The sequence below is a fragment of the Porites lutea genome, chromosome 5, assembly GCF_958299795.1.
Source record: "Porites lutea chromosome 5, jaPorLute2.1, whole genome shotgun sequence".
Taxonomy (NCBI): domain Eukaryota; kingdom Metazoa; phylum Cnidaria; class Anthozoa; order Scleractinia; family Poritidae; genus Porites; species Porites lutea.
Genome location: NC_133205.1, coordinates 26,378,233 through 26,406,052, shown reverse-complemented (window position 1 = coordinate 26,406,052; position 27,820 = coordinate 26,378,233). Strand labels below are relative to the sequence as shown.

At 37.0% G+C, this 27,820-nt stretch overlaps 3 protein-coding genes and 1 long non-coding RNA gene across 8 annotated transcripts in view; 3 read left to right on the top strand and 1 right to left on the bottom strand.

Moving 5' to 3' along the window:
• Nucleotides 1–27,820, top strand: part of LOC140936325 (repulsive guidance molecule B-like) — a 40,067-nt gene that overhangs the window by 3,293 nt on the left and 8,954 nt on the right. The window lies entirely within an intron of this gene.
• On the bottom strand, nucleotides 3,743–10,322 carry LOC140936327 (uncharacterized). Of its 3 annotated transcripts, none has more exons than XM_073385781.1 (7): nucleotides 10,223–10,322; nucleotides 9,748–9,861; nucleotides 7,402–7,535; nucleotides 6,706–6,916; nucleotides 5,745–5,934; nucleotides 5,036–5,221; nucleotides 3,743–3,906 (listed from the first exon to the last, which is right to left on the bottom strand). In XM_073385781.1, the coding sequence occupies exons 1-7, from the start codon at nucleotides 10,259–10,261 to the stop codon at nucleotides 3,803–3,805; spliced, it is 978 nt and encodes a 325-aa protein (XP_073241882.1). In that variant the 5' UTR covers nucleotides 10,262–10,322; the 3' UTR covers nucleotides 3,743–3,802. The 3 variants fall into 3 exon arrangements, with proteins under 3 accessions (XP_073241882.1, XP_073241884.1, XP_073241883.1); XM_073385782.1 differs by lacking the exon at nucleotides 10,223–10,322 and adding an exon at nucleotides 7,954–8,087 and having other exon boundaries at nucleotides 3,744–3,906; nucleotides 9,748–9,838; XM_073385783.1 differs by lacking the exons at nucleotides 9,748–9,861; nucleotides 10,223–10,322 and adding an exon at nucleotides 7,954–8,217.
• Nucleotides 3,835–9,778, top strand: LOC140936328 (uncharacterized). The gene is made up of 3 exons (XR_012165378.1): nucleotides 3,835–3,973; nucleotides 8,764–8,860; nucleotides 9,468–9,778. It is a non-coding gene; the product is annotated as an uncharacterized lncRNA (long non-coding RNA).
• On the top strand, nucleotides 13,425–26,633 carry LOC140937317 (uncharacterized). Of its 3 annotated transcripts, XM_073386861.1 has the most exons (17): nucleotides 13,425–14,465; nucleotides 14,572–14,641; nucleotides 14,762–14,987; nucleotides 15,958–16,206; nucleotides 16,641–16,765; nucleotides 17,239–17,432; nucleotides 17,812–18,041; nucleotides 18,470–18,519; nucleotides 19,127–19,182; nucleotides 20,167–20,319; nucleotides 21,220–21,332; nucleotides 21,823–21,911; nucleotides 22,714–22,787; nucleotides 23,451–23,590; nucleotides 24,493–24,615; nucleotides 25,438–25,552; nucleotides 26,154–26,633. In XM_073386861.1, the coding sequence occupies exons 1-16, from the start codon at nucleotides 14,435–14,437 to the stop codon at nucleotides 25,543–25,545; spliced, it is 2,031 nt and encodes a 676-aa protein (XP_073242962.1). In that variant the 5' UTR covers nucleotides 13,425–14,434; the 3' UTR covers nucleotides 25,546–25,552; nucleotides 26,154–26,633. The 3 variants fall into 3 exon arrangements, with proteins under 3 accessions (XP_073242962.1, XP_073242961.1, XP_073242963.1); XM_073386860.1 differs by having other exon boundaries at nucleotides 13,425–14,641; XM_073386862.1 differs by lacking the exon at nucleotides 15,958–16,206 and having other exon boundaries at nucleotides 13,425–14,641.

The following is a 27,820-nucleotide window of genomic DNA, read 5'->3' as shown; positions in this document are numbered from 1 at the left end:
AGACAACAGCCAATCACATAGCGAGAATGTGTTTCGCGTGGATGACCAACGCTGAGAGCCACGCGTCCTTCACGACATGACGCAGAACAAAATGAGGGAAGACGCGGAGAGCGATTTTGCTATTCCTTTTGTCGACGAAAACGACTACAGCGAGATTTCTGCGAAAGCTGTGTCAGCGAAACCGAAATTAAAAAAGAATCACCCTTCCTCTCTTGTATAGAGCTAACAGTAGAGCAGGGAAATCCTTAACACACTGAATATTCTCTCAGGATCATTTATAATTTACAGTTTGAAGAGAGCAATTTCTGGTTTGATGTTTATTTTTTTCAGTCTTTATAGCGATTATTCCTACCCACTTACTTTGTCAATTGTAGGCGAACCCTCCTACAGCTGAATTTCAAGGGACCATATTCAAGCTCAGAAAGAGAAATAAAATTTCGTCGTTGCTTATTTACGTCCTCCATAAAACGCGAAATTAGGCATTTTCACGTCGTAGTCGTGCAAAAACGGGAAAGAAATGAACAAAAAAGTGTGTTGCACGTGCGAAGTTGTTGTTTTGCTGATTAAACCTATTGTTTTTTTGACGTTCTAGTTGTCGTCCGCGTCGTTGGATCTTAAAATCCCTAAATTGTACAAACGACCGGTTTCAATAGACCGGAGAAATTTCTCATTTTATTAAAACACTGAGGTTACGACAACTTCGAGTTAAACTGATTTCACGGGTTGTCAAAGAGTCCAGCGATTCCTTTTTCCCAGGTGAGCGCCGACTCATTTCGCTTCAATATTCAGGAATGCTCTCGATCTTTTTATGCTGTCATTGCCTCTTGCCCGACATGTTTTGCACGGCGTTTGGTCATGCGAAACCTCCACGAAACATCCACGCCTCGCGCGAGGTAACTTTATCCCGATTCTAAAAATAACTCGAGACGAATTACCTATGGAATAGGGTGTGTATGGGCGATGTCCTCTCTGTCCCCTTTATAGTCTCTTGATAAGAACTAAAAGTGAATCCAGCCATTGCTATTTTTCTGTTCTCCTGCTTTCGTCCTTCTCGCTCTTTCTTTTCCTTCTTTCCTTTTCCTTGCTTGTGTGCGGGGGTTTCCAGCTTATCGCTGTTATCGGGCGCAAAAAGCCTGCCTTTTGGACCTTTTTTTCACTGAAATGACTCGGAAAATTTTGTTAGGTCAGGAGCCCATCCCATTTGATGGGCTTCTGGTTAGGTTCGTTCAAAAAATTGGCTAGACATATGTTTATAAGAAAAAAAGTAATAATGGACTTATTTCATGGCCCCAGACAATATCCAGGCTTGAAATACCAGCCGTATTCTCAGTGCCAAGAAAAAGAAGAAATATAAAAAGTCTGATCTTTTTTGTATTAAATGGCTGATTATTGAGCGCAGATCTAGGAAACGTAAGTGTGGAAATAGAAAGCTTAGCTATTGGAGTAGTAGCACTCTATTGCTAGTGTGACCGAATTATTACTTTACATACTAATTTCTTTACCAAACAGCCAAAACCCATAGCTTAAAAGGTCGAGGCTCCCTAGCTAGCCAAACCCACCGCCAACTAAATCCAGTTCCCCCTTCAGCAGAACCACCATGAATTTATTTATCCTTTTCTGCAGACGTCCTGACGAAGGTTTCAGTGAACATTGTTAACCACAATCGGTGTATTATGTAAAAATAGAGACCTTTTTTAATCGATACGAGGACGAGATTTTTAACTTAAAATGTTTTCTAGAATACCCAAAATATGTAGATCCGGAAAGCTTTATCGTACTTTTATTGAAGGAGGTTTTAAGCCCTCTCCCATCGCAACATGATAAAAACTTCTAACCGTTTTTTTCCCGCCACTTGAAGACATTTTCGCTAGAAAACGGCTTGGAAAGTAAAATTTCATCAGTTTTTTTTTAAATCAAAGGAATTGGCATGAATTTTATTCTGACATGCCAAATTAGCTTAAAAAACCGGCCCAGGAGTCACATTAATAGCCTAGGAGATATTTCATAGGCTCAGGCATGAAAAAATACTCAATATCTTCATTACTAATAAATTGCATATTCAGGGCATGTAAAATTCGGGCGCATGCCCTCGGTGGGCAAAAATGGCCCAGGTCATGTCAGCCCAGGCCTCTTGCTGAATGGGGAACTGAGCCCCAGACCTCTATCGGGCAGAAATTCGTGGTCGGCATGCCGGGCATGTCGAATCTGGCTTGGCATGCCCGGCATGCCTATTTCACAGATTGGCGTGCCCGGCATGCTCGGCATGCCAATTTGAAGCTTTAGCCGAAGTCGTCGTCGAGCCCAACACATTGCCAAAACGTTTGATTATTCTCTTGGAAAGATTATTAGTTGTTTTTGTTTAGTCTCAGGGAAAGATAAAGGCCATCACCTAGTTTTGGAGAGGAAAATCAATACTAAACAGGCTGCGTTTTTATGCCGCTCGTGGTCATAAGCTGATACATTTATCAGAGAGTGTTCACGCAGAATAGGAGCGAAGTCGAGTCATTTTAAACAGTGGGGTCACTTTTCCACTGGTCAGAGTACAGGTCACCATGATAAAATGAAAAGCATTAAAAGTGTCTCCTAGTCCTAATATTCAGGAATCTCTCAACAAAATTGTCTATTAAATCAAGGGGATTCCGTGTGATTTTGTAATTTAGCAATGGAGAAGTCCCCGAGCAGTGACCTTTACTCTGTGACCTGTACACCCGGCATCGATGGTATTCGTGACGACAGAACCAAAGAATTAAACAATAATAGAAAGGAATCATTGTTACTGTTTTATTTTTCTCTCGCGTATCCACTGCCAACTCATTAGCCTGTGTCAGACAGGCCCCAGCCACTCCTAAGAAGCTATATAAAAATAAAGTTTATATTTTACAATATTTCGCGCACATCTCATAGCTGGTTCAAAATATTTTTAGCTTATCATCTGAATTAAATTTTCAAGTTCGAAACGACATAGGGGTAATCGCTTTCAAACGCAGTCAAAAGAGGATTGAGTTGTGAGATTTACACGATCAGCTTGCGTGGCAGGCGTTCCAATATTCGAGCGCCGGCGTGGCAGTTGTCCCTTTCGTATGCGGTCGCTGCCATTTTTAAGACAAAAATGATAACTTTTGACATGTTGAAAGCGTTTCTATTAAAAAGAAAGAAAACTGCAACCCAGGGTCGAATCTGGACCTCGAACCCGGACCTTTCGTATCCTTTTCTCTCTCCTACTGACTAGCGTGACCCGCCAAAATTCCGGAAGAATAGCAAGTAAGTACATCACTAGCAAACTGTCTTTCTTAACTGTTACATCAATAACAAATGTAGCCTGCGACGTTTCTCCTTGCTCATCGCTGCTAAGGGACTCTCAGCGGCGATGAGCGAGGAGAAACGTCTGCTGTTCGCAAGCTATAACAGATGATCCTAACCCTTCCCATATGAGCTATAATAGAAATATATTACATACATCATGCCTAAAGGCTTGGTTACCAATTGTGGCAATGGCAACGACCGTTTACGGATGGGAATAGGCGCCGGCGTAACCGTACCCGCTTGGACCGGAGTCACACAAGGGCTCCCGTAGCCTCCCAGAAGACGTCCTTTGGGGTTCGTTTGTCACGCATTCATTTCTCCCCCACGGACCGTGGGGGAGAAATGAATGCGTGACAAACGAACCCCAAAGGATGTCTGCGGGGAGGCTAGGGCTCCCGGCGATGGAAGATTTTTTGTTTTTGTTGACTAACGCAAAAAAACACGTTCACTGTCAAATATGGTCAGTGGTGTGGGGGACTGGGCGACTCGTTCCCAAATCTCACTCCTCATGGATGCCAGACAGTCTCTCTTTGTACAACTGCAGATCTCTTTCTGAGGCAATTACTGCCATCGTTCCATTTTTTACTGCCTTGGCGACATTGACTGTAAGATAAGAAAAAAATACGGATTGTCAAATCTGTGATCCGAGGTGGAGGACATCTTTACAAATGTAAGTTTATAATTTATGGTAAGACATCAGTTCTAACAAAGGATTACGAAGATGCCAATCAAGTGCAGGTGGACTGAATGGGTAGCAGGACTATTTGATAAATATAGGTAATACAATGACCTTTATAGCAAGTATTGATTCTTTATATGTAATTCTTGATATTCAAAATTCTTATTCGCCGTGTCGGACATTCTTTTTGTTTCAATCAATCAATGAAACTTTAATTTTTAAAATAGGGTAACACCTAAATATAGTTAGACAACTGTTAACTTGTGGCCCTCTTAATTAGTAAGGTATCACAAGACAAAAATAATGCAGAAGAGAATACAAGAAATGGAAGCTTAACTAAAAGATAAGTACATACCTGGTATGTACACCTTATTCGATGGTTTAGCATATAATACGTGCGGATATTTTGCGAGTTGCGTAGTAAATACGAGCAATGAGCAAATTGTCCGCTCGTATTATATGCTAAACCATCGAATAAGAGGTTTATTATTCCACTACAAAAAAAAATTATCTGGCAATTGGCTTCTATTTTTTGGTAAGAGTATTCAGAGACATCCTGATTCTGTCTGTGAGAATGACGTTAACAATTAGCAAAATGTTCGCGCGTATTATATGCCAAACCATTGAATGAGAGGTTAATTATTTTACTGCAAAAGAAAAATGGTATTTTGGATTCTATTTTCTAATGAGAGTATCCAAAACATCCTGATTCTGTCAGCCACAGTTGCTCCTTTTGCATCCACCGGTATTCGCCCTGTCGTAAACCAGTTAAACTATGACACTACTGTGTATTACGGCCTTGTATTTTGCTTGTTCTCTTGACCTTATATGGTAAAATGACATAATAGTGGAATAATAATACTACATAATCAGCCGGTCTGTCGATTGTCAGTCGAGAAGGTACTAGTGTTGGAATGATTTCAGCTGTTACTTTTTACATTATCGGTGGGGCCACGGCAAACCAATTATTAAAATCGGTTGTTTCAAATTTCTTAGTATTAAAAGGAAAGAAAAGTTTCATATGAGTGTTGAATATAATGGTCCATTTCTCACCATCTAATGTGGTATCAACCACTAAATCTTGCGGAAATTTGATAACGTTCATTAGATCATGGAGATTGTCGAAGAAATTGGTCACCAATTTTTGCTCTGGTATGGGGAGGTGGAATTTTTGTTGGATGGCTGAGGACATTTTTGTAAGTAGCATCACAGGTTCACATGTTGCTGGTAGTTCTTTGTCTGAAATTTAAATAGAGCAAAATAATTTGATTAGATCATTTTTAATTATTTTTTGTCGCATTTTAGTTCTGATAAACTGCCTAAAAACAGAGCAGACCAGAGGTTAACACTGACAGTGTAAAAATGTATGTAGTGTCTAACATGTAGTGAAACCTCTATTAAGCGGACAGCTTCGAACCTTCCCAAGTGTCCACTTAATAGAAAAATTCAAAGTCTGCCCTGTTCATTTCCATTTTTTCTTAGGAACCCACCAACTTGTGTATAAAAGCAGATGTTGGCAGCAACACTAATTAATTCACTTTAACAGTCTCATCTTGTGATGGTAAAATAGCCAGAGAAAGAAATTTGTGCCTGACTAAGATTCTGACATGGAAATTCAAAGAATTGAAAAAAAAAACAAACAATAATTTTATTGTTCGCTTTCTTGTATTGTTGTGTGCAGAAGGTCACCGGTTTGCATAAATGCATATTATAAACGTGCTGTTACCATTAAATTTCTTAAGTCTAGGAATGTTATAAATACCTGTCACTTTGTGTGACCTGATGGTAGTTTCCTTCAGTAAAACTGCATCAGCTTCCAGGTTGAGCTCCTTTGCCAGTCCAAACAGCCCCCCCAGCTGTTCAAAGGAAGTAAAGATGGCAAATACTTGCCTTTGGAGCTGTCTGGACTGGAATTTTTGAATGATTACTCTTATCTCATCCTTGGAGAAGCTCTAAGATGGAATTGTATTAATAGTAAGATTAGAATAATAGATTAGATTAGAATTAGAAGTGTCCTTTTAAAATGGAGATGTAATCCTTTAAACAGGCTAATTACGTTCATGCAAGTTCTCCCAGATTTGCTGAGAGAACTGAAGGGAGGATAAGATCGATAAAAAAAATACCACTTAGGCATCAGGTCTCATTAGTTGTCCTCTTGGTGGCACACTGATAAATAAAAATTATTGATCTCAGTTTGGTTAAAAGCACATAAATAAAAGCGCTTTGTTTATAAAGAAAGAAATGAGCAAGAAGCCATTTTCTTTTTTACAATAACTGAGAGAATCCCTGTGCGCTAAGGTCGAGAGCTATGGTCTATGAGAGTATAGACCATGGAAATGATGTAACATGTCATGCATGATTTTCCAAGAAACTTTGCAGGAAACTAAAAATACATGAAGTTGTGAAAAACAAATCGACAACAATTTTCCATGGTTTACACTCTTATAGACCATAGAAATGATGCTATAAAATGTTCAAAACTTTGCAGTGAAACCATTCACCTGCGGCTCGTGGTTGCACTTGAATTTTGAACATTTCATAACTGCATGTCATTTCTATGGTCTATAAGAATGTAGATTATGGAAAATTGTGGTCAATTTGTTAAAAGGAGTATGCCAAATGCAGACTACTGCTGGTGAAAGCAGTCACTGTAAATTTGGTATTCAAAATATTATAGGATTGGTATATAGATAATTCATATGAGACAAGACATGTAATCTTACCTCATCACTGTTCACACACTCTGCTACAATCACTTCAGCTTTGACTTTCGGTGGATCTAGGGCTGTCCCTACCAACATGGAAATTTTGGTTCCTTCTGCCTCCCAGGTTAAGACGTCAGCAGAGTCCTCCTCTTGTCCTGCTTCTTGTTCATCCTGCAGTTTTAGAATAAATTCGTATAGCAGAGCAGGCACTTTTTCGATGTCGTCAAATCTGAGGGAGAAGTTAAATTTATGTTAGAACAACATGAAAACTTCATCCCTGTAAATGGAACTGGCGATTATCTGCCGGCAGAGCCGGGATGTTGAATGCTGTGTCAAGGTAACACAGAGTTAGTGTAAACTTTCAATTTAGATAACTAATATGGAAGCTTAACATACAAAATTAGTTATAATTCTTTTTGGCTGCAATTTGATCATTTGGATGCGCTAAAAGATTAGAGAAAATCGTTGGAGAAAATGCTTCTTTACCAAACAACACCCGGCCTTGGTTGATCAAAGGCTGGATAGCGCTATGTTGACCACACCAGCCAATACTTTTCCACTGGATGGTGATTTATCTGGTGGATATTGCTATCCAACTGGGGCCTGGATTTTTGTCGTCTTAAACCAAATAAAGATTATAGCTGCAGCTCTGCCAAAACCCTCTCACTTTGTAAAAATGGTGCTTATTATTTAATTTATTTCAGACAGGATTACCTTGTGAATGGCATCAAGGCTTCACATGACACCTTGATGCCAAAAGTGTCAACTGCATCCTCCCAATTGTTCATTACCAGTTGTTGGAGTATGACACTTCTTACAGTTTTAAGCTTCCGTCGGTTACTTGCTTCCTGCAGTAGCATTAAAATTATTGTATAACCGGTAAAGTAATAAATGGCAACAATCTCCATGTTCTAGTCATTCTTATTGACCATAGAAGTGATGTTTAAAATTGTGAACATCTTGACGTACGTCATTTCTATGGTTGATAAGAGTACAGACCTTGGAGAATTGTTGAGGATTTGTTTTATACAATAACGTTCAGTTGTTTGTTTTTAACATTCATTTTGCTCTGAAGATGGTATTGACATGTTTACTTAGTTTTACAGTGTTAATACTTGCCATAAGCCTGCATCTTATGGGATAGCAAGGAACTGATTAGGGTAGATTTTTGAACGTTACAATTTTTTTGCATAAACTTTGGGGATTTTGCTGCGAATCACATTAGAATGCATTCAAACAGTTTTCATCTGCTATTAAGTGTATCACCTGTATTGCCTCTCTGATGTTTAATTCCTTTTTTATTATTCGGTCTAAAACTTTTCTTCTTTCCTCGCCATCTAAACCACTTATCTCTCTCCACAATCTGTGTGAGTTAAGGAAGCTTCCTTTTCCTCTCATTCCTTTGAAAATTAAGAAGTTAGAGAAAATTAAACATAATATTGTTACTCCACACCTCTTTTTAATAAAAAATTAAATGTGCAGGCCAGGTATAATGAAATTTTCTACTACTGCCTTGCATGTTATCAAAATGATTTATCTATAGCTTTGTTGAAAAAGTATCTCAAGCAGGAGGGTTGCAGAAAAAGGTCCAGACTCAAACAATCTTTTTGGTTATAGAATGTATTACTTGTGTGATCATGAATTAATAATATTGTTATTTAGTGAACCAAAGAAAGAATTTGCTTGTCAATGAATTAGTTATACACTGTAAACTGTTAATTGTGAGCTCCCCAACCCCAGTTATATCCTCATCTACTTATAAGCTTTCCAGACAGGTATAAGCATCCCGTAAGTTTTTATGGAAATGAACTTGATTTAATGTGACATTTGAAGCTAATATTTCAGTAAATGCAAAACTAATGTAATCAGTCATCAGTATAATTTGTTATTGCTTATTTCAAAGCACTTTTTATATTCCAATTCAGTATAAGCCCATTATTATTTATAAGCCGTTTTTAATCTTCTTTTAAACAAGTGGAATGAGCCCAGTGCTCATTTAAGCAGTGCAGTCGAGTTTAAGCTATGGCATTGGTAATGTCAACTAACATGGCTGCTGTTGTGTATTTTGTTTACCAGGATGGGATAGGATTCAGCACAAGTCTCCTTAGACCATGGACTTACATGTGGTACAAATTTTATTTCAATCAAATGAATAATTTTCAGAGGATTAAAGGTAACTCTCATATTCATAACCATTTTTAAAATAATGGAATAGAGTACGTGTTTATGTTTCAAGTTAAATCTAGCTTAAAATTTTTAACCTAGGTTGTTTCTTAACTTCCTTTGTCACCTAGCCCTAATTCATGAATAATAAGGGATATTGAGAATCAACCTAGGTTAAAAAAAATTCACCCTGAATGTCATTTGTGACCTGTAACATGCCATCAAATTATGTGATTTTGCTCCTTTTTATTTCCTCACAATAGTCTTAAAAGAGTTACATGCCTTTGATGTCTCCATTTTCATGCATTTTAAAAACTTCTTTGGCCTGTTGCCATGATGGCAAATCCAGGCGTGCAACAGACAGCCAGGGGCTATAGGAATTGATGTCCTTGGAATTTAAAATTGAAAGTATTAGTGTTTATAATTAAAGAGGAAGATGCGGGCTCAAAAATTATAGCCCTAAACATGGGAATGTCTATTGACACTATTGCCGTCCTTTGAACTAATTAAAAATAAACTCTCATTTTTTGACATATTTCTGATCCTCTGAGTTGCCAAGTTGGAGTAATTTCTAAGATATACTAGATAATAGACCATATTGTTATTTTTCCATGTAGAGAGAACATATGAGAACAGCAAGCACACATATGTCAAGCCAGCACAGTTCATTGGCATTTGCAGAAACTTGTGGCCCTCTTAATTAGTAATATATTACAAGACAAAAATAATACATAAGAGAATACAAGACATAGAAGCTAAACTAAAAGATAAGTACATATTACTACATAATCAGCCAGTCTGCCGATTGTCAGTCAAGAAGGTACTAGTGCTGGAATGAGAACAGCAAGCACACTCAGGTCAAGTCAGTACAGTTCATTAGTATTTGAAGAGTGTTACCTTTCCTGCTGGAAGTATGCTGTTACACATAACCCTCCAGTCCTGTGGAGGGTTATGTGGTGGCTCGACGTCCACATTGTTTTTGCCAATCAGCAGCCTTCTGAAGTTTGTGATCTGAAGAAATGTTCAGATGGAATTCATCAGAAAAGTGTTTTTATTGTAATTTTCAGTGGACAAATTAAACCTTAATGTACCATAATATAAATAATTTCAACAATATCCCATTACTTTAAATTTTTCAAGATAAATAGATGTACCGGTTATTTAATAGTTATCCATAATAATGCCAAAGAAAATTTCTCATGAGAGCCCAAGAAAATATATGCCTTAGTTCACGAAATGACATCTTAAACATGAAATTTTCAGAAATTTACAAGTGTTTGTGAGATGTGACATTTATTTTCACGGTCTGTCATGAGTATATGGCCTTTGTCCTTTTTGTAATGTGTTAGGAAGGTAGCGATGATATACTTACCATGTCTTTCGCCGTTATTTGGCTGGTTCGACGTTGCATGCAATTATGTCTATTGGCCAACCACACAATTTCCTCTTCGTTCAAGTTTTGGAAGATCAGGGCGTTAACAGTACCGTTTTCATCTTGACGCCGCTTGAGTGCCGTTCTGTAAAAAACAACAACATTGTGTAGATGTCAACTTGATAGTACACTCTATGGTTTAGTTAGTTTAGTCCCCATTCTTCAAGCCCAGCTATATACTGAATAATTATACTTCAGGCCCCAGTTGTTCAAAAGATGGATAGCGCTTTCCAGCAGATTCTCTCTACCCAGTGGATAGCACTATCAAGCTTTTGAATAACTCTCCCAAATTCCAAGTGATTTCATCACGCAATAAAATCTGCGTAAATGATAAATCCACATTACTTTTTTTCATTGCAGTGTTCTTGACTACAGCCCAGTATTATATTCTGCAGGGGTTTTACAGTAGTACATAACCTCCCTATGTCAGGTTAAATAACTGGTTTTGGTTGATGGAAATATAAAATTGAATTGTGTAGATCCGGAAAATATCCATGTACCCCCACCGCAGCCCCCACATTAACATGAATGAAAAGATTATTTCTCATTTTATTGCAGGAAAAAGTATCTTTTGCATAATAATATCGTGCAACAACCTTTTTGACAGAAATATTCTATCCAGACACTCCCTAACCACGCTGAAAAATTACGGAACTTCTAGGGGGCAGGGGGTCTAAATCAAAAGTGCCCTCTGGTGGGAAGGGGGGGGGGGTATGGATATGTTCTGTAACTACGCGATGTTTACTTGGGTACCATACTTGAAATTTGATGTTATAAATTGAAGCATTTACATTTGTAATCAAACTTTAAGAAGGTCTTACTTAGTGCTGAAATGGAATTGAAGTAGAAGCGGGAATTAAATAATGATTTCTAGTTAAGGTTGCATGTTGTGTTTTGTCCATGAGAACTTACATGTAGTGGGTACCCCCCAGAACAAAGAACTTTGCTGTCTCTTTCACATTCCCACTTCTTTCCAGTGGATTTTCCTCAGCCGCAAGATATACCACTGTCTCGTCAAATTTCAGTGAAACCGATTTGGCGATGACATCTACAAAGGCATCCTGGATCCCTCGTGTTTGATAATTCGATTTGACTTCAATCTTGTTTAGTGAAACTTTAAAAACATCTGAAAGTGCGACATAAATAAGTGACCAGTTGACTGACGAGGACATAGACACTGCATATTTCATTATTTAATTAGGACAGGCTAGAGTGAACCCAAAAATACCATGAAGCAGCCCTTTCAGAAATGTGTCCTTTCTTGTCTGCCCACTTAGACTAACCTTTGCTATTTGTGGGGACAATCATAATATACCGCCAGTGCACTGTTAGCTGTTACGTTTTGTGCAAGGGGGTTCCTTACAGATGAGTGGTTACCCATGCTTCTCTTATGAGTTGTGTCCTCTCAAAAAAAGGGAGCCTGAGTAGCAAGCGTTTCCAAACGAGTTATTGCGCAAAAGTTAGGTAAATTTAGGGCGCGTCAGCTCAAAGGTCCTCAAAGACCATGCGATGATAGTCAACAGGATTGTGTTGATGTCAGCCCCCAACTGATTTTCAACAAGAATAAAAATCTTTAATACCTTTAGTGCCATGTACCACGCGTTTCGCTGACAGCACTTTAGAGATGTTTTCCTCGAACTCCGAAGTCCTTTCCGCCAAACGTTTTTGTTTAACGTTGGGTGGGGGCGGGCTATCATCGTGCTGCCTTTTACCTTAAATCAATAGTTAAAAATGCATTATTAAATAAGTAATTACCGTAAATAGTTAATAAGCCTCCCTCCTCTCCTATATTGTTCTTCACTAATAAATAAGCCCCCGTGTCTATTAAGCGGTTTTCCCCTACCTTCAAATGTGTTTGAAATCATTCAAAATAGAGGATTTACGGCAGTCAGGGAGTTAATTTTGATTTCAGTCTTTTTTTAACTTTGTCATTGTTTTTGGGTAAGGCAATGCCGGGGGGGGGGGGGGTACTCCCTTACAACAAGCTGATAGGGATGTGCCACTGGATGGAGTCGCATTTTGACGACTGGAATGACTTTAATGGGGTCGCATTTTCAATAGATTTACTAGAATGGGGTCGCAAGTTTTCGGATTTTGGGGGTAAGTAGGGATTCAAAATGGGAAGATTCTCGGTTAAAAAATCAGGAAATTGTTGTTTAAAAAATTAACAATTGACCGCATTACATTTAGCCTGTGTACAGACGTCCCCTCCCCCTCAGGAAAAATCGGGAGATCCTCTCCTGATTTTTCCTAAGGGAGAGGGGACGTCTGTACACAGGCTACATTACATTTCGCCGCTTAAGGTAGATGCATATATAGAAAGTGACCGTTGAGATCTCGAAAATTACATTTTCCAAAAAGTGACTAATATGGGGTCTATAATTGGCCAAAAAATAGACCATAATGGGGTAGGGGCTCTGAGCGGGCGGCAATGTATGCTAACGAATCTCAACCAAAGGAACACCAAAAAAGTATAGCGTTCCACGTTTCACGAGCGAAGCGAACGTGAAGCGCGCGTATTTCCAGTAAATTAATAAGCAACATTGAAACGCTATAACAACCGCGTAACATGGGAGACAAACGACATAAACTAATTCATTGTGAAATTAACGGTCAACGTATATTACTAGAACATTGGTCAGGAGCCCATAACCCAGAACGACCAACTTCCATGCGCTCTTGTCACGGTGATTTTACAGACCAGTTTATTTTTAGAACGATCTTGGCGCGAATTTTGAATATCTTTTAAATTCCATAAACCAGTCAGCAAAACCTACAGCCCTAAAAATGATATTTTCTGCCTTTTAACAACGTTTAATTTTCCTTTGATGATACCTTATACTTCGAATGCGCTTGATGGGTGAGATTCTACATGATTTTCGCGGGAAAAAGTGCTCTAAAATGTGTCTAAAAATAAAGTGGTTGGGAGTTGCTCGCTCCTCATTATGGGCTCCTGCATTGTTTTTGCATCCTAGAACAACTCCCATTACTCTTTGCTCCACAAAGAACAGTTGGAGCATTTAAAGTTTTCCTTACATTTCCTAATTCAATTTGTAGTTTGATGACGTCACTTTAAAAGCGAGGGGAGGCTATTTTCGTTGTTAGCTTAAATGAAGTTATATATGAATTGAGCTCACTTACTTGTACAAGGTTCTCGCTCGGTGTTTTGCTTGCGAAAATCTTGGACTGATTTTACCAAATCATCTACAGTGTTTCCGTCTATCTTATCTTCATATCTTCTATCTTCGTATCTTCTTTGATCTAAAATGACCACTGCGCCGTATTTGGTAAAAGTTATGACCATGTCAGTTTCTGTGGGAGACTTGTTCTTGTAAATCCTTTTTAAGGCAGTCTTAGTCATACTTTTTGGTGCCTAAGGTAAGTATACATCAACAGGTGAGTTGCGTCTTTCGCGTTATTTTCTTAAGAACAGTTTCACTACTTGCCGATGCTTACCTTCACGTCCTCCACAGGTCCAGGGACAATCAAAGTATCCGAGTCACCTCGTAGTTTAATCTTCATAGGACCATTGGTTGTCCAAATGTGTACTTTTCTTTCTATCTTCTTAAAGAACCACGTGGAGGGTGTCGAGTCCTGAAAAGAAATTAAGAATTGATGAAGAAATCTTTTAGCACTTGTATTTCGCGTGACAAACCACTTGCGTGCAAACCCATTTACAGTCGTGTTTCAATTTATAGTGACTGGGCAACATAATGTAAACAATCTATCTGTGGTTTCTGTACATTTTTAACGTACCGTTGCGTTCATTGTTAACCAATAAGCGGTAGTTTTAACACAAATCCCCTTATTTTCCTCTGACCTCACATCTCTTGCAAGCCTAAAAAATGAAAACCTGCAAAAAATTTTTTGTCGCCATCAGAAATCGCGTCAACATATTTCGTCAAAAATATAGTGCGTCAGACGAAGATAGCCGGATTTACTCGGGACTATCCATCGTAAATGTTCCTAAAGAATGTCTATTTGAGATATGAAATAATCGTCACATTCGGGTACAGGCGAACATTTATGGCGTATGGGCTGGCGTATGACTTTTTCGTGTATGTATTTTGGCGAAGGATTATTTATGTCATAGTTTGCTGCAACCATGGATATGCTGCTAAAAAAACTGAGGTAAAACCTTCGTGACTGAACATGGAAATACCCGTTGCTGTCTACTATAACAGTAAGTTGACTGTTATTAAAAACACTGATGTCTCCGTTATTTACCTTTTATGTCTGTACGCTTTTGAAATATAAGGTTTTCCGTTTTGGACTCTTTCTCTTGGTAGAGCGAAAGTACAGTCGGCATCATACATGTAACAACCTTTCCTTGAACTGCTGTCTGGCCAGTTTTTCGGAGTAAGTATTATTTTAATTACTGTTTTCATCTCCCTTCATTTTCTTTAATTATTTCTCTTTCCTGTTGTTTTGTTTCGTTGATAAATCTTCTATCGAGATGTATTTCTGTTTAATGTTTAGGACTGAAAAAGAAGAGTGTTTGTGTGATTTCCCTGCGGAAATCATCAAACAAAACCAGTACGTATTAAATCTGTTATACCAGTTTGGCAACCCTTCTGCGGAAAACGAAGAAGAGTTAGAAAATGTGACGTTCATGTTGCTTGGAAAGAAACTGTGCGAGGAGTGCTTATGTGTTTTGTTCAACATCAGTAATTGGAGGTATCAACGGGTTAAAGACTTTTACCGAGTAAGTAAATGAAATTTTTTTATATTTTTTTATTGGGCTTCACATGTATTATATTGGGCTGTTGCGTTTGATATCTGTACCCTTTCCAGATGTCTTTAGGAAATAATAGTCCAATTTTGAAGGGACCATGGAATTTTTAAAGATTTGATGTCATGACCCCGGACCAGGGAGGGGGAATGCACTGGAGGGAATGTTGAGTAGAGATGTGCTGCCTGGGGCCAGCCTCCAATCCTAGACCCTGTTTAAGACAAAAATCATTCATGATATTGCAGTGCAAATTAATACATTAGACCATATTTTATATCCTTTCTTCCTTTTTTTTGGAATTGATAATTAAGAAATTATGAAACTTACTACCTATGGTACAGTAAACACCGTATATACCAGCATATAAGAACCTAGAATTTTCGAGATCAGGCTGAACAGGTTCTTATGTTTCAGGGTCCTTTGGGAAAAATCATGCTGATTAGGTTATTAATAGGTTCTTAATTTTTGAGAGTTTGTCATAGCATTATACATTCACAGAAATATTACACTACAACAAACATATGCTTGTCAAGCTAAATTAATAGACCCAATAATATATTCTTAGTCTCGTGTACAGTTAAAATCCAGAATTTTGATTATTGAAATTTGGGTGATCTTTGGTATAAGAACCTCTATCCCGCGCCAGGCTGAACAGGTTCTTATAAACTTGAGTATTAAGATGCCAATTTTAAGTTCTTATATGCGGGTGTTTACTGTACCACAAATGTTGACCACTTACTTGCCACCTGATGAAATAAACATAAATTGATTTGATCAATATTATACCAATTGTGTCCTCTCCACCTTTCATAGTGTTGTATTGATGTACTTATCATACGTACACAAAACTGACCTGACAACGTGAAATAATCACATAGAGCATTACTAAAATCATAAATGGGTGCAGCCCTTCCTCTTGCTTGACTGTAATGTAAACTTTTAGGTTGGTGGAAAAGTCATTTATCATGGGAACAACTTTTATCATCATACAAAATCCGTGGAAACTCTTGAGGCTGATGCTTGGCTACATAATTATTTGGAAACTTTTAGTGAGCCCATGCCCCATGCAGATATTTTTCATTTACATGTAAAATCTAAGAAGGAAGTGTTTGCCGAAAAGCCAGAGAGGTTGTCCACATCTGATTCAACCTTATATAAGTTATGGGACAGCAGAGTTAAGATCCCAACAAAGGTTTGTCTTATTGTTAATTTGATGGTTTAATATAATGATGTGATGGAAGTTTCTCCATGATATAAGGCATTTCTAATTCATTTTCAGAATATATAAATTGTAACTGACTAATAGTATTGTAAGAATTTACTCTGACCCAAAATGGTATAGCATTAATTTTGGCATTAGGTCATGGGTGTCTCTTTGAAAACTCAAACATGCAAAAATTTTGTATCTCTCTGCCATCAAGCTGTTTTAAGAGGTTGACTTCTTATCTCATAATGTACCATTCTCCCTTTTCTTATGGCTAGATACAGATTTTATAAGTTACATTTATTTAGTAAATTGTTATAAACAATATTGCACTAATGTGTTAATAATATATGAAATAAATCATATGAACTTCTTCATTTTCAATTGCGCTAATGTTATTATTGTTTCTTCTCCCGTGTTAGAATCACATTTTTGCAAAATGTCCACAGTGCCAGGGCCTACGAAAGAAGTGCTTTGAGTGTGGTAAAAATGCTGCGGCAATAAGTGCCCTCAAAGATGAGAGGAAAAAACACAAGGACCTGTACATGTAAGACTAGCTATCATATATCTGATGATCTGCAGATGGCTTCCAACAATAATTCAGTCTTTGAATTTTAGAAGATTTGGAATATTTAGAATATTTCACTCCACTGTCATTAATATCACTTTGTTTTCTTGAACAAACATTACTTTGCCCATTGAAGTTCTTTTCCTGCCCTTACGTTAAAAATTGTTGACATTACCAGTTGCATCAATTTTTTCAAAAAAAGGGCATTAGGTGATCAATCATATTGATGGTTTTGCGTTTCACTATTATCAAAGACCGATATGGGACTGAAAAAATGAGTAATATAAAACATTAAATGCTCAAACTTTGCACCAAAACAAATTTGCGGGACTAATTAATGATGTTTTCAATATTAATATTGCACAACTAATTAGGCTTGATATTGTTTCAACTATATGAGTCTACAAATAACCCAAAACTAATATATTAATTTTTTGTTTTACTTTTTGTAGGGCTGAAAAGCAGGATTACTACAACAGGCAAGTCGTCAGTGTCCACCAACCCGACGATTTACTCTCTGTAATATATGACGGGATGCATAAAGAGAAGACCAAGCTCCCACGATATTCCAAAAATGCTGCAAAAGATCTCGAATCTATGCAACGGATTCCTTGTAGCCTTCTGGGTCTTATTTGCCATCGACAAGGTACGAAGTGTATTTACAGGATAAGTGAAATTAGAAATAAGGGAGATTATTGTTTGCATTTTTTATATATTTTTTGTTGAAATCCTAGTCCAATTACAAATATTTTCCCTAAAGGCTGGCTCACTCATTTTCTTTTTGAAGGGCAGTTTTGGAGCCTGTTGATCATTGTTCAGATCCCCACAAACATCATAATCAAAAACACAATATAAAACCTATTTTTGCATGAGCCGAATTCTAATTCATCCATATATGGAAGTCCATTTTTGATTTCTCATTACAGCTATTAGCAACTTACTTTGGACAGTGTTAGATAGATTTTATACATGTAAATCAACAATGCATTAACATTGATGTTAGTGTTCTTGACTTGTCTTTAAAGGATCAAATGACCAGTTTAAACAAGGGACAGGATTTCTCAACCTGGGGTGCTACAGCGAGAATGCGAACTATATTTTAAGTGCTTTGGTCCACTTGCTTGCAAATCCTACCTCAACACCTGGGCCCTTTTCCAGAAATCTGAGCCTACAATTTGACAATGCCTCAAACAACAAGTGCTCGTTGGCGGTATCTTTCTTTGGGTACCTTATATCAGAGGACATATTTCATAATGTAAGTGTGTTGCGTATTATTTTAAGGGCAAGAATATATAGAGGATATTACACGGTGGCGAGAAGATATGAATTTAATGTTCGAGTGGCAAGAACAATATCTCACTCGTTCGCTTCGCTCACTCGTGAGATATTGTTCTTGCCACGAGAACATAAAATTCATATCTTCGAGCCAACATGTAATGTTCTTTTTATTATATGGAGAAACCAAGTCAACAAAAGCAAAAGGCGGGAAGCGTGACGTCATTGAACGATACGACACTCACAAAGGTGACATACGGAAAATACGCCACTCGGGTCCCGGATGAAGTGGCGTATGGAATCTACAAGTGGTTTAGTTCCCAGTAAAACACTCTCCTCCATGTAATAAGAAGAGTTCTTCAATCCTGTACCTTTAGTCAGAAATGATTTTCTTCCTTATATGTATAGGTCTATGGAAACACTCTTATTGTCCATCATACTCATGAGGATATTGACAGGTACAAGTATCTGCCTTTTAGTATAGTTTCTTCCACAAAGATATGAATTTTACACAGGGTGCAAAGAAAGTCATTTTTACAGCTTATATTGCCATTCGGGCAAGCTGAAGCTAGCATTTACAGCCCAAATGTCATTTCAACAAGCCCCAAAATTTTTTGATGAGCAGAATTGATTTCGTAGTTCTTCTGTAAGTTGAATTCCTCAAAGTACGTACTTCACTTGGTGTCGGGCAAGTTAAGAACAGAATTCACCAGCCCGATAGCAAAATCCACTAGCCCCGGGCTATAAAAAAAAAGTAGCTGGACACTACTAATTTCTTTGCATGCTGGTTCTTAGCAAAGTTTTATCAATTAATTTACTATATTACTTTGAAAAGAATTTTAACATTAACATTTATAGTTAACAACAACGTTACAAACAACATTAAATTATATTGATATGCAAATAATGCACAATTAGTACTAAACTTATTTTTACACAATTAACCTTTTTTGGAATGCATTGTTTAAATATAACTTGCTTGCATTGTTTGTGTTAATTCTTGCCTGATTGTTGTTGTTTTTGTTAAAAATATGGTTGTAATTTGTTCCTCTGATTTATTATCAGAATGTTTGAAAATGCAAACAAACATTTCCGGAAAGAAGACGTGGTTACGCCATGTGGTATGTCATCTGGATGTTTTATTAATATTTATTTGCAGCATTTTTATTGCTGTCATTATAATAGGCTGGCAGCTCGCAGTTGCTTTTTCTTAACCAGCTTATAACTGAACACAGTCTTGCAACAAAAAAAATAAGAAACATGATGGGCTCAATCAGATTCAAGGATTCTGTTTGTTCAAGGATTTTGTCATGCATTAATTATTTACATGAATGGAACTATAAGTTAATGGTCTTTGATGATGGTTTTATACCGTAACAGCACATGTATTACATTTGTAGCATACTTAAATTACATTAAATTAATATCCCCGTGGGGGGTACTCAACAAATGTTTATACGGAGAGGCTCCCCCTGAGGTCCATTCCTATTTGTCACAAAAAAGGTTTTCTAATTAAATTCCACATATCTTGTTTAGAACTAATTGCATTCCCGTTTCACTGCTGTAAATGTACTGTCTTTTAAACAGGAATCAATCACAAAAATGGAAAGTTTTTGGACTTTATAAAGCCATAAAATTTATCTGTTAGCTCTTCCACAGACCCAAATGACATATTTCCCTACCCTTCCATGTTCTTCAACTATTGAAATCCCTACCCTTTCATATGTACCTGAAGCCTGGAAAAGGTAATTTTTTCGGGTTTAGAGCCTTCCCCATAAAGGCCATTATGGTGGTTACCCTCCCAGGGTTGCATAACTAAATTAAAAAAAACACTTTATTTGAGTGTCGATGTATAATTAATTTAGCACGAAAGTGCTAATTGGGGATACTATTTTTACATCTCCTAATGGAGACGGGACCACCATTTTACATGTTCATCCGAGCCACGCGAAGGACTAGCTATTTGAAGGACAGTAAGGAAGTTAAATAACCTTCATTTCTCAGTTATTTTAAGACCCTGAGTATATCAATATTAGTAGACAAAAAAAAATGCTCGGAGCAAACTGTATCAAATAACAAATTTGTTCTTCTAATCTGCATTATAGAATTGTCCGATCTGATGAAGACAGTCCCCTATGTGACTGATGTAGATTTAATTCCTTGTGTATGGGACCTTGAGAAATTTTTACAACCCTTTGTACGAACTGTCCATGATTTTGCTAATGTGCATCATTTTTGGGTGCACAAAAATGCAGAAGGTAAGTTTTTAAAGTCAGATTGTCCACTTTGTTGTCACCTCAGTAAAATTTTATGATAATAATAACACCTTGACCGTATATACCCATTGAAAAGATCTTGATATAGTGACGTTCAGCTTCGTAAGATCATAATCATGAAAATATGTGTGAAAAGCCAAGAATGTGCCAGTGATTTTTTGGTGACGCAGGAACACATTAAAATTGATTGGTCCAGAACTTAAAAAATTTTATTTAACTTATTCATACATTATAGCCCTCGAAAAGCACCTTTGGACCCCACCAAGGAATGGGCTGGCTCTAATAAAGTTAACTAGAAGTCATTTGCAATGAGCGCTTAACGGGAACATCCCCCCCCCCCCAACAGCAGCGATGCATATAATAATAGTCAGTCAAAATTCCATGTGTGACCACCTCTTGTTGGTGACCACCTCCCATAAGTGACTGCCAATCCAAAACAACAAAATTGTGCAAGACGTCAAATAGAAATATTGTGCTAGTACTCATGGTCAACCTCCCGAAATGACCTCCTCCTGTAAGCGACCTGATGCAGGTTAATGATTTTCCATTGTTTTTTTAACCTCTTGTAAGCAACCACTTGAAGCTTTCTTTTATTGATCCCTATGTATGCTGTGTGCATGCTAGGATATACGAAGAATGTGAGTGACAACATGGAACTTATATGTCAATTAAATTATACATTACATGCATTACATCATCTTCCATAATTAGTATAGATGTGCATGGACTTCTTTTCGGAAAAACTAGGCCTCCTTTTGTTCAATTCTTGTAAACGACCACCTCACGTATTTTGAGACCACTGATCGGTCTTTGCATTTTTAGGTGGTCGCTTACCGGAGGTTTGACTGTAGTTGTAATGATGCTTCATATTCTTCTGAGCAGGTAATGTAGTACTCCACCATAAAAGATATGCAAAGGACCAATGGAATCCCAGGTCTGATGACCATTCAAGCTTCATTTCTGAAGAAGACAGACATGGAGTGCTATTATTTAAGGTATATAAACCCATTTTAACCATAACTGCATATGTTAAAAAAGCAAGCATGTTATTTTTTTAAGAAGAATTGATCACCTTTAACTTGTGAAAAATATTTTAATAGTTGTACTTAACTTGAATATAATATTGTATCTCATTCAATTTCTTCCAGGAAACTAATCACAATCAGTCCTTGAGAATCTAAATATTAATAGGCAAAGCTTACTCACGTCGAAACAATTAATATCGAATCATTGTTTTATTATGTCAAGTTTATTTTGAATGATGTATCATCAGTTTTATTGTCATAGGGAATGTTATTAATCTGATGAATATAATTCTGAGGCTCACATTTATAATATCTCAGTTTTAGCCACATGAAATTGGATATTTGATTGAAATAATTTTTTACAATAATTTTATTTTAAGTAAGTATATAATGTAGAATGTGATCAAAGTTTAAACTTGTGTAACATTAGTGAACATTTCTTCTGCCATTAAACAAAAAGGCAAAACCTCAAGGGATCCCTTCACTGGTAGAACCTGTAATGCCTATAAATGGAGAGGATATGGATGTCTTGAAGTCAAACATTAACAAGTATGTTGACAATTTTTAATGTTCATGGAAAAACCCTGTTATATTATAATGATAATATTTATTAGCAGTGATGGTAATAATGATGGTGATAATATCAATGACTATGAAAATTAAATATGTTTTAAAAAACTGAATCATTAGATAATGCAACTCTAGCTAGAGCTCCGATTAGCTTAATTAGCCATCATGACATATGAGCCATCATATATACCATGCTCTCCAAATATGCAGGTAACTTAAGTTAACCAGCTGCTCAAAACTAAAAACGATTGAATATTGTTTGTTTTTACTAATAAAGTCAGGAGTAATTCTCTATATTTTGTGGGTTTTTTCAATAAAACAATTAATTATTCCACTTGTGCTTGTTGGATATGAGATGTTTATAGCTACAACTCATATCAGATCCATTTATGCACAATTATTCTGTGGAAAAATAAACATTATATACATGTATCTTGATTAGGAGCACTGATGATTAAATTCCATGACTTTCCAGGCCTGAAAATTGAAATTCATAAATTCCATGACTTTCCAGGTTTTTTCAAGACCAGTACGAATTGCCCTATACTGAGGACAATTAGTAATACGTTGTTAGTTAAAGTTTAAACTTCATAAACATCATGCATCTGTAGAGTTATGTGATGTTTCAGATTTGCCTGATTTTCTATGGACATCATGCAGATCTCAAGCTAGTTTGAAGGGAAAATAGTGTTGGTTTCTTAGTTGTCTTCTTTCATTCATGAGATCTCGTATCCCTGTAAAAATCTTCTGTAATAATGCCTGGTGGTATGATACTTTGTAGAATGTTTGAACACCCACTGCTTCAAGACAGCAAATTAGACAAACGAAAACAGTGGTGGAGTGAATTTTTGGCAGGCAAGTACATGCATGCCTTTATGATACAGGTTATCTTTTAATATTAATATGTTGTTCATACAATGATGTTTATAAAATCAATTAATAAAGGATGTCTGAAAAAAATTTTTGAGCATATCACTCACAATTTTATGATCTACTCACCATACTATTCACACATATGGAATCCCATACATTCTAAAGCCAATCTGAGTACAGAATGTTCTTTCATATTAAGGATACAGTGTTCATGAATGGCATATACTGAATCATGCTGATATTGATCCTTTCAAGTAGGGATTTGAGCAGTTAACTTCATAACTGCCATAACTTTCACAGGGAATACATTGTCTCAGGGAACCCAGTGGTGGGTTGTTTTAACACAATATTGGCAAGGCATTTTGATTGATTTTGAAACTTTATTGTCTTCTGTCAATACAGTGTATGTCATTGTACCAGTAAGTCTGTATGGCACAGTGGCCAAAATACTGTTTGATAAATCAAGATTATGATATACGAGCCATAATTATGTAAATTAACCTATGACTTGCCTGATATATTAATAGTGTAGCTAAATGAACATGGACTTCACAGCACTGGAGAAGTGCTTGAATGTAGGTTACTGGGACTAAATAATGACTGTTTTTGTTATATGCATGCATTATTGCTTTTTACTTATTCAAGGAGAATCTATTAAACCACAAAAAACCATTTGGCCATTGGATGCCCTGAAAAAGAGGAGGATGGCTCAAAACCAGCTTGATAATTATCAGGAAGGGGAAGCTGTTCAAGGGCTGGAATATTGCGAGGAAGAAATCCCAACAGTAAGTTTAATGCAAAATAATATACATGGTATTTTATTTCTTCAATAAGGGTCCTCTAACTCACTTGAATAAATTCCATGAAAGTAACGTGTACTTTTCTGTATGCAAATCTTCATTGTATACTGTTGCCGTTGTTTACATGTTTGCTTATTGGCATATGACTTATAGAAGTGTCACTTCTTCACTTTTTGGCTTTTTGCAAGCAATATAACAGCAGTATATTCGGCTCAAATTCTCATAGATAACTGAAATTGTTACGCTCCCTCATTACTCGTATTTACTTTTTTTTAAACAGCACAAATAGAAAATGAAGGGCATGTTAATAGAGGCAACAATCATAAACAAAGATTCACCTGTATTTCTCGGTTAAATTAAGTTACTTTGATTATTGTTTTAGAGTTATATTTTAGTTGGATATGATTAATTAAGATTATACGGTTGCATGTATATGGTACCCAGGGAAGTATTCTGGATTTCAAGTGACAGGGATGATCAAATGGGGGCAAAATTCAGAACCCAAACAAATCCGTGGATCAAAATTTAACCCCCAAAAAATCCCCTGCCTAATTTCTTATCCTTAAAAATTTCCAGAAAGCATTAAATGATATAACACGAGAAATAGAAACATTAGTTTTTAATACTCAAAAAATCCCTACTTAAATCAAGCTACCCAAAAAATACTTACCAAAAATTTCAAACCCAAAAACATCCTTACATCATATCCCTGTCACATGAAATCCAGAGTATCCCCCTTGGGATATTTTACCAAGTGCATACCCATAATTGTATATTTTTGCTTTATTAAACTCATATTAAAGATTGATCCATCGTCAATGCATACAGTGACCTTCTTAGATTTTTTTCTCATTCCACATGAGTTTATAATGACATTTACCTTATAGGTCTATTCTGGGCAGTACTTGAATCCATTGGCTAGACAGACAATGGTACAGGACCAATTAGCCCTAAGAAATGGGCAATGGCCCATTAAAAAAATTGTCAAGGAGCGAGTAAATGCAAGAACAGTAAGTCTCTTTGTTTACAAAAAAAAACAGTTAAGTGTTGGCATGTCTTTCTTTGGTTCAGGGAGAGGGTGTGTAGAATGATTTGGACTTGGGTATCTGATATTTCCTTTATTCATGCACTATGGTAAGGATTGTATGAGAAGAACATAAGCATTAAATTTTCCCATATGAACTTAGAGCCTGTTTACATGAAGGTGGGGGACCCAAGGTAGGTGATGTAACATGTGGCGGGTTATCCCACCTAACATGTGATCACATTAAAATGAGAGATTATACGGACAGGCTGGTTACTTAACCTACCTGGGGTCCCCCACCTCCATGTAAACAGGCCCTTAGTAATTTGTGAAGAGAAATGTAAATTCCTACCTGTTTTACTGGCTCATAATGCAGACAAATGAACCCAGAGTGAGACATTGTATGTGCATTGACGCTGCCATAATACAGTAGGCAACAACTGTTTTTGCTCTTAGAGATATGATCTGCCTTGAAATTTTGGGCAAATCACTCCAAAGGATTCAAAAAGTCTATTTCAGTCTGACGTGCCTCACTCAAACAACTTTTTTCAAACTCCGTACTGAGATGATTTAGAAATTTATTTGGTCAGTTACTAAGGAAGATGTATTTGCATTTTTTGTTGACATTGTTGGGTCATACGTATTTACAAAACAGAATATATTACATTCAATGTCCTAAACAGTTTTCTGTAACACTTAGTTTTTTGTTTTAAAATCATGTAGATGTGCATACACTGTACCTATTGTTCTCCTCTTCTGTTCGGTTACATTTTCTAATGATGTTTTTATGTTGTAATTTGTTAACTAGCATCGCCAGGAGTTCCTTGTTGATTGGAAGCCCAGTTGGGTCGATGCACATGAGGTGCAAACTACAACAATTGAAGAATGGCAGCATAGAAAACGAAAATCCAACTGATGCTGAGGTAAAAAAATATTGACATTCTCAAGTTTTATACATCTTATTAGTTATAGGAAGAAAAGTAAAGAAAATAGATGTGAGAAAAGAGACAGATTATCTGAAAAGTGAGGGATGGTTGGGAAGTATCTGCTTTCCATGTAAAACTTTAAATTTTTTTGTTTCACCATGTGGAATTTTACTTCTACTTTTCTAATCAAGTCACTCCCTAAACTTAGGTAATGGTGAAATTTTATCAATATCAAAACTTTTTCTGAGGTCTCATTACAATGTTGCTATATATTTTGAAACTGATGTGATGCGGAATTCTGCTTTATCAGTCAATAAAGTAGAAGTTGAAGTACAAGGTTTTTCACTTCCTCTCTTTGAGTTCTTGTCTGTCTGGAATGTTAAATGTGCCTACTTTAACTGAAAGCTTATTTTTAATGATAAGCTGTTTTAGACATTTTCATGCTTGTTTACAAAAGTTCTGTATTACGTTCAAATGGTCTGTTTCCTTTGAATGAACATTGCTTAACTCTTGTAATATTGTCCCTTTACCGTGCTTCTTCGTAAGGTTAATTATGCTGCTGGACATCTTCTTATAAAACCTTTTTGTTTGTGTGCAGGTTCAGCTTACATATGCAAGAGCTTAGATGAAATATCCAGGTGGACCAAGTTACTTCCAAAACGTTTATCGTCGCCCAAATAAACTGTTCAACGAACCATAAAATTCATGAAGAGCGTACAGAATTCCAACCTGAGCAGTGATTCATAAACTTCAGTGAAAGTGAAAGATGGAAAATGATGGAAATGATGCAGGTCATCGATCGAAGCGTAGACTTTGTAGTACACATATGCAGTCTCCTTCAGTCGTGGCAAAATGAAGTTCCATTTGATTCATTCATTTATGTTAAAACCCTGCCAAAATGAAAATACAAGTAAAGAAGAAGTGAGCTTAAGTCCTTTTTTATTGTTTTATTACATGTATGTCAATTCAAACTACATGTTCAGGCGAACCAGTTGGTCGAAATGACAGCACAGCGCGGTTGTTTTCGGTGTCCCGAGGACTGTAAATATCATAATAAAGTATTTTCGGTAATTTTGAATCTTGGTTTGTTTTTCAACCTCTCTGCCAACTTACCCTATTTTATTTCAATGACACGTCCACATACATCCTCAGACGAGAAGCGTAGAACCAGGCTTTAAGCATGAACAAACACAGAACTGAAGTCGATATGCCACGCATGCCACGCATGAAATTCAAGTCTGTCACCCCGGCCCGGCATGCCGGGCATGAAAACTAAGTTGGTACTCAGGCTTTCGCAACAAAAGTCGGCATGCCGGGCATGCCAGACTTGAAATTCAATGCCCGGCATGCCGGGCATGAAAACTAAGTTGGTACTCAGGCTTTCGCAACAAAAATCAGCATGCCGGGCATGCCAAGATCATTGGCGCCCAGGCTTCTCTCGTGCGTGCTGTGTCTGTGCACTCTAATTTACGACATCCAGGGCATGCAAATTTCTACATCATGCCGCTTACAACGTTAAACTCCCTAAGCTTGCCCCTCTAGCTTTAGTAAACAAAAAATGGGGACGTCAAGCATGCGAAAAATCGCTGCATGCCACACGTTATCGAAAGCACAGCAGAGATGCACCATTTTATTCAGTCATGCCCTTGGAAAGGCCAAAAAGTCCCACTTATCCTGTTACGCGCGGGTAAAGTTTCCAAAGACAGCATGCACCCATGCCGTCAGATAATGTTTTCTTCCTCTCGTAGATATCAGATGGTTAGTTACTCATGTTTTACATCTCCAGAGCCTGAAATGACGCAAAATTCATGCCCTATCAGATAAAGGTCATCAAAATCCTACGAAATTTTACTTTCCAAGCCGTTTTAGAATGACAATGGATTCCACGTTTTCCCGCCAAAAACGATGGTTCACGTACGGCGTGCGCACTACTTAGTGTTGAGAAAATCCTGTTCTCGCAGTCGTCGTCGTCTTAGTATATAAAGGTCTCTAATATTAATAAAAACTCGCATAGTTAAAGAGGGAAAACTCCTCCCGTTCCCTCTCCACCATCACCGAATACTCTCGTGTGCAAAAACCCCAATTGACTATTTTCCAATTGCCCATAATACACTCTGTTTGCCCCCCAAATTTTGCATAACTTATTGTCTTAAAATGCTCTTGGGAAAATGCAATACTCCCAGGAGCATTTATAAACAATGGTTTATGCAGATTTTGGGGGGCAAACAGAGTGTATTATGGGCAATTGGAAAATAGAGAATTTAT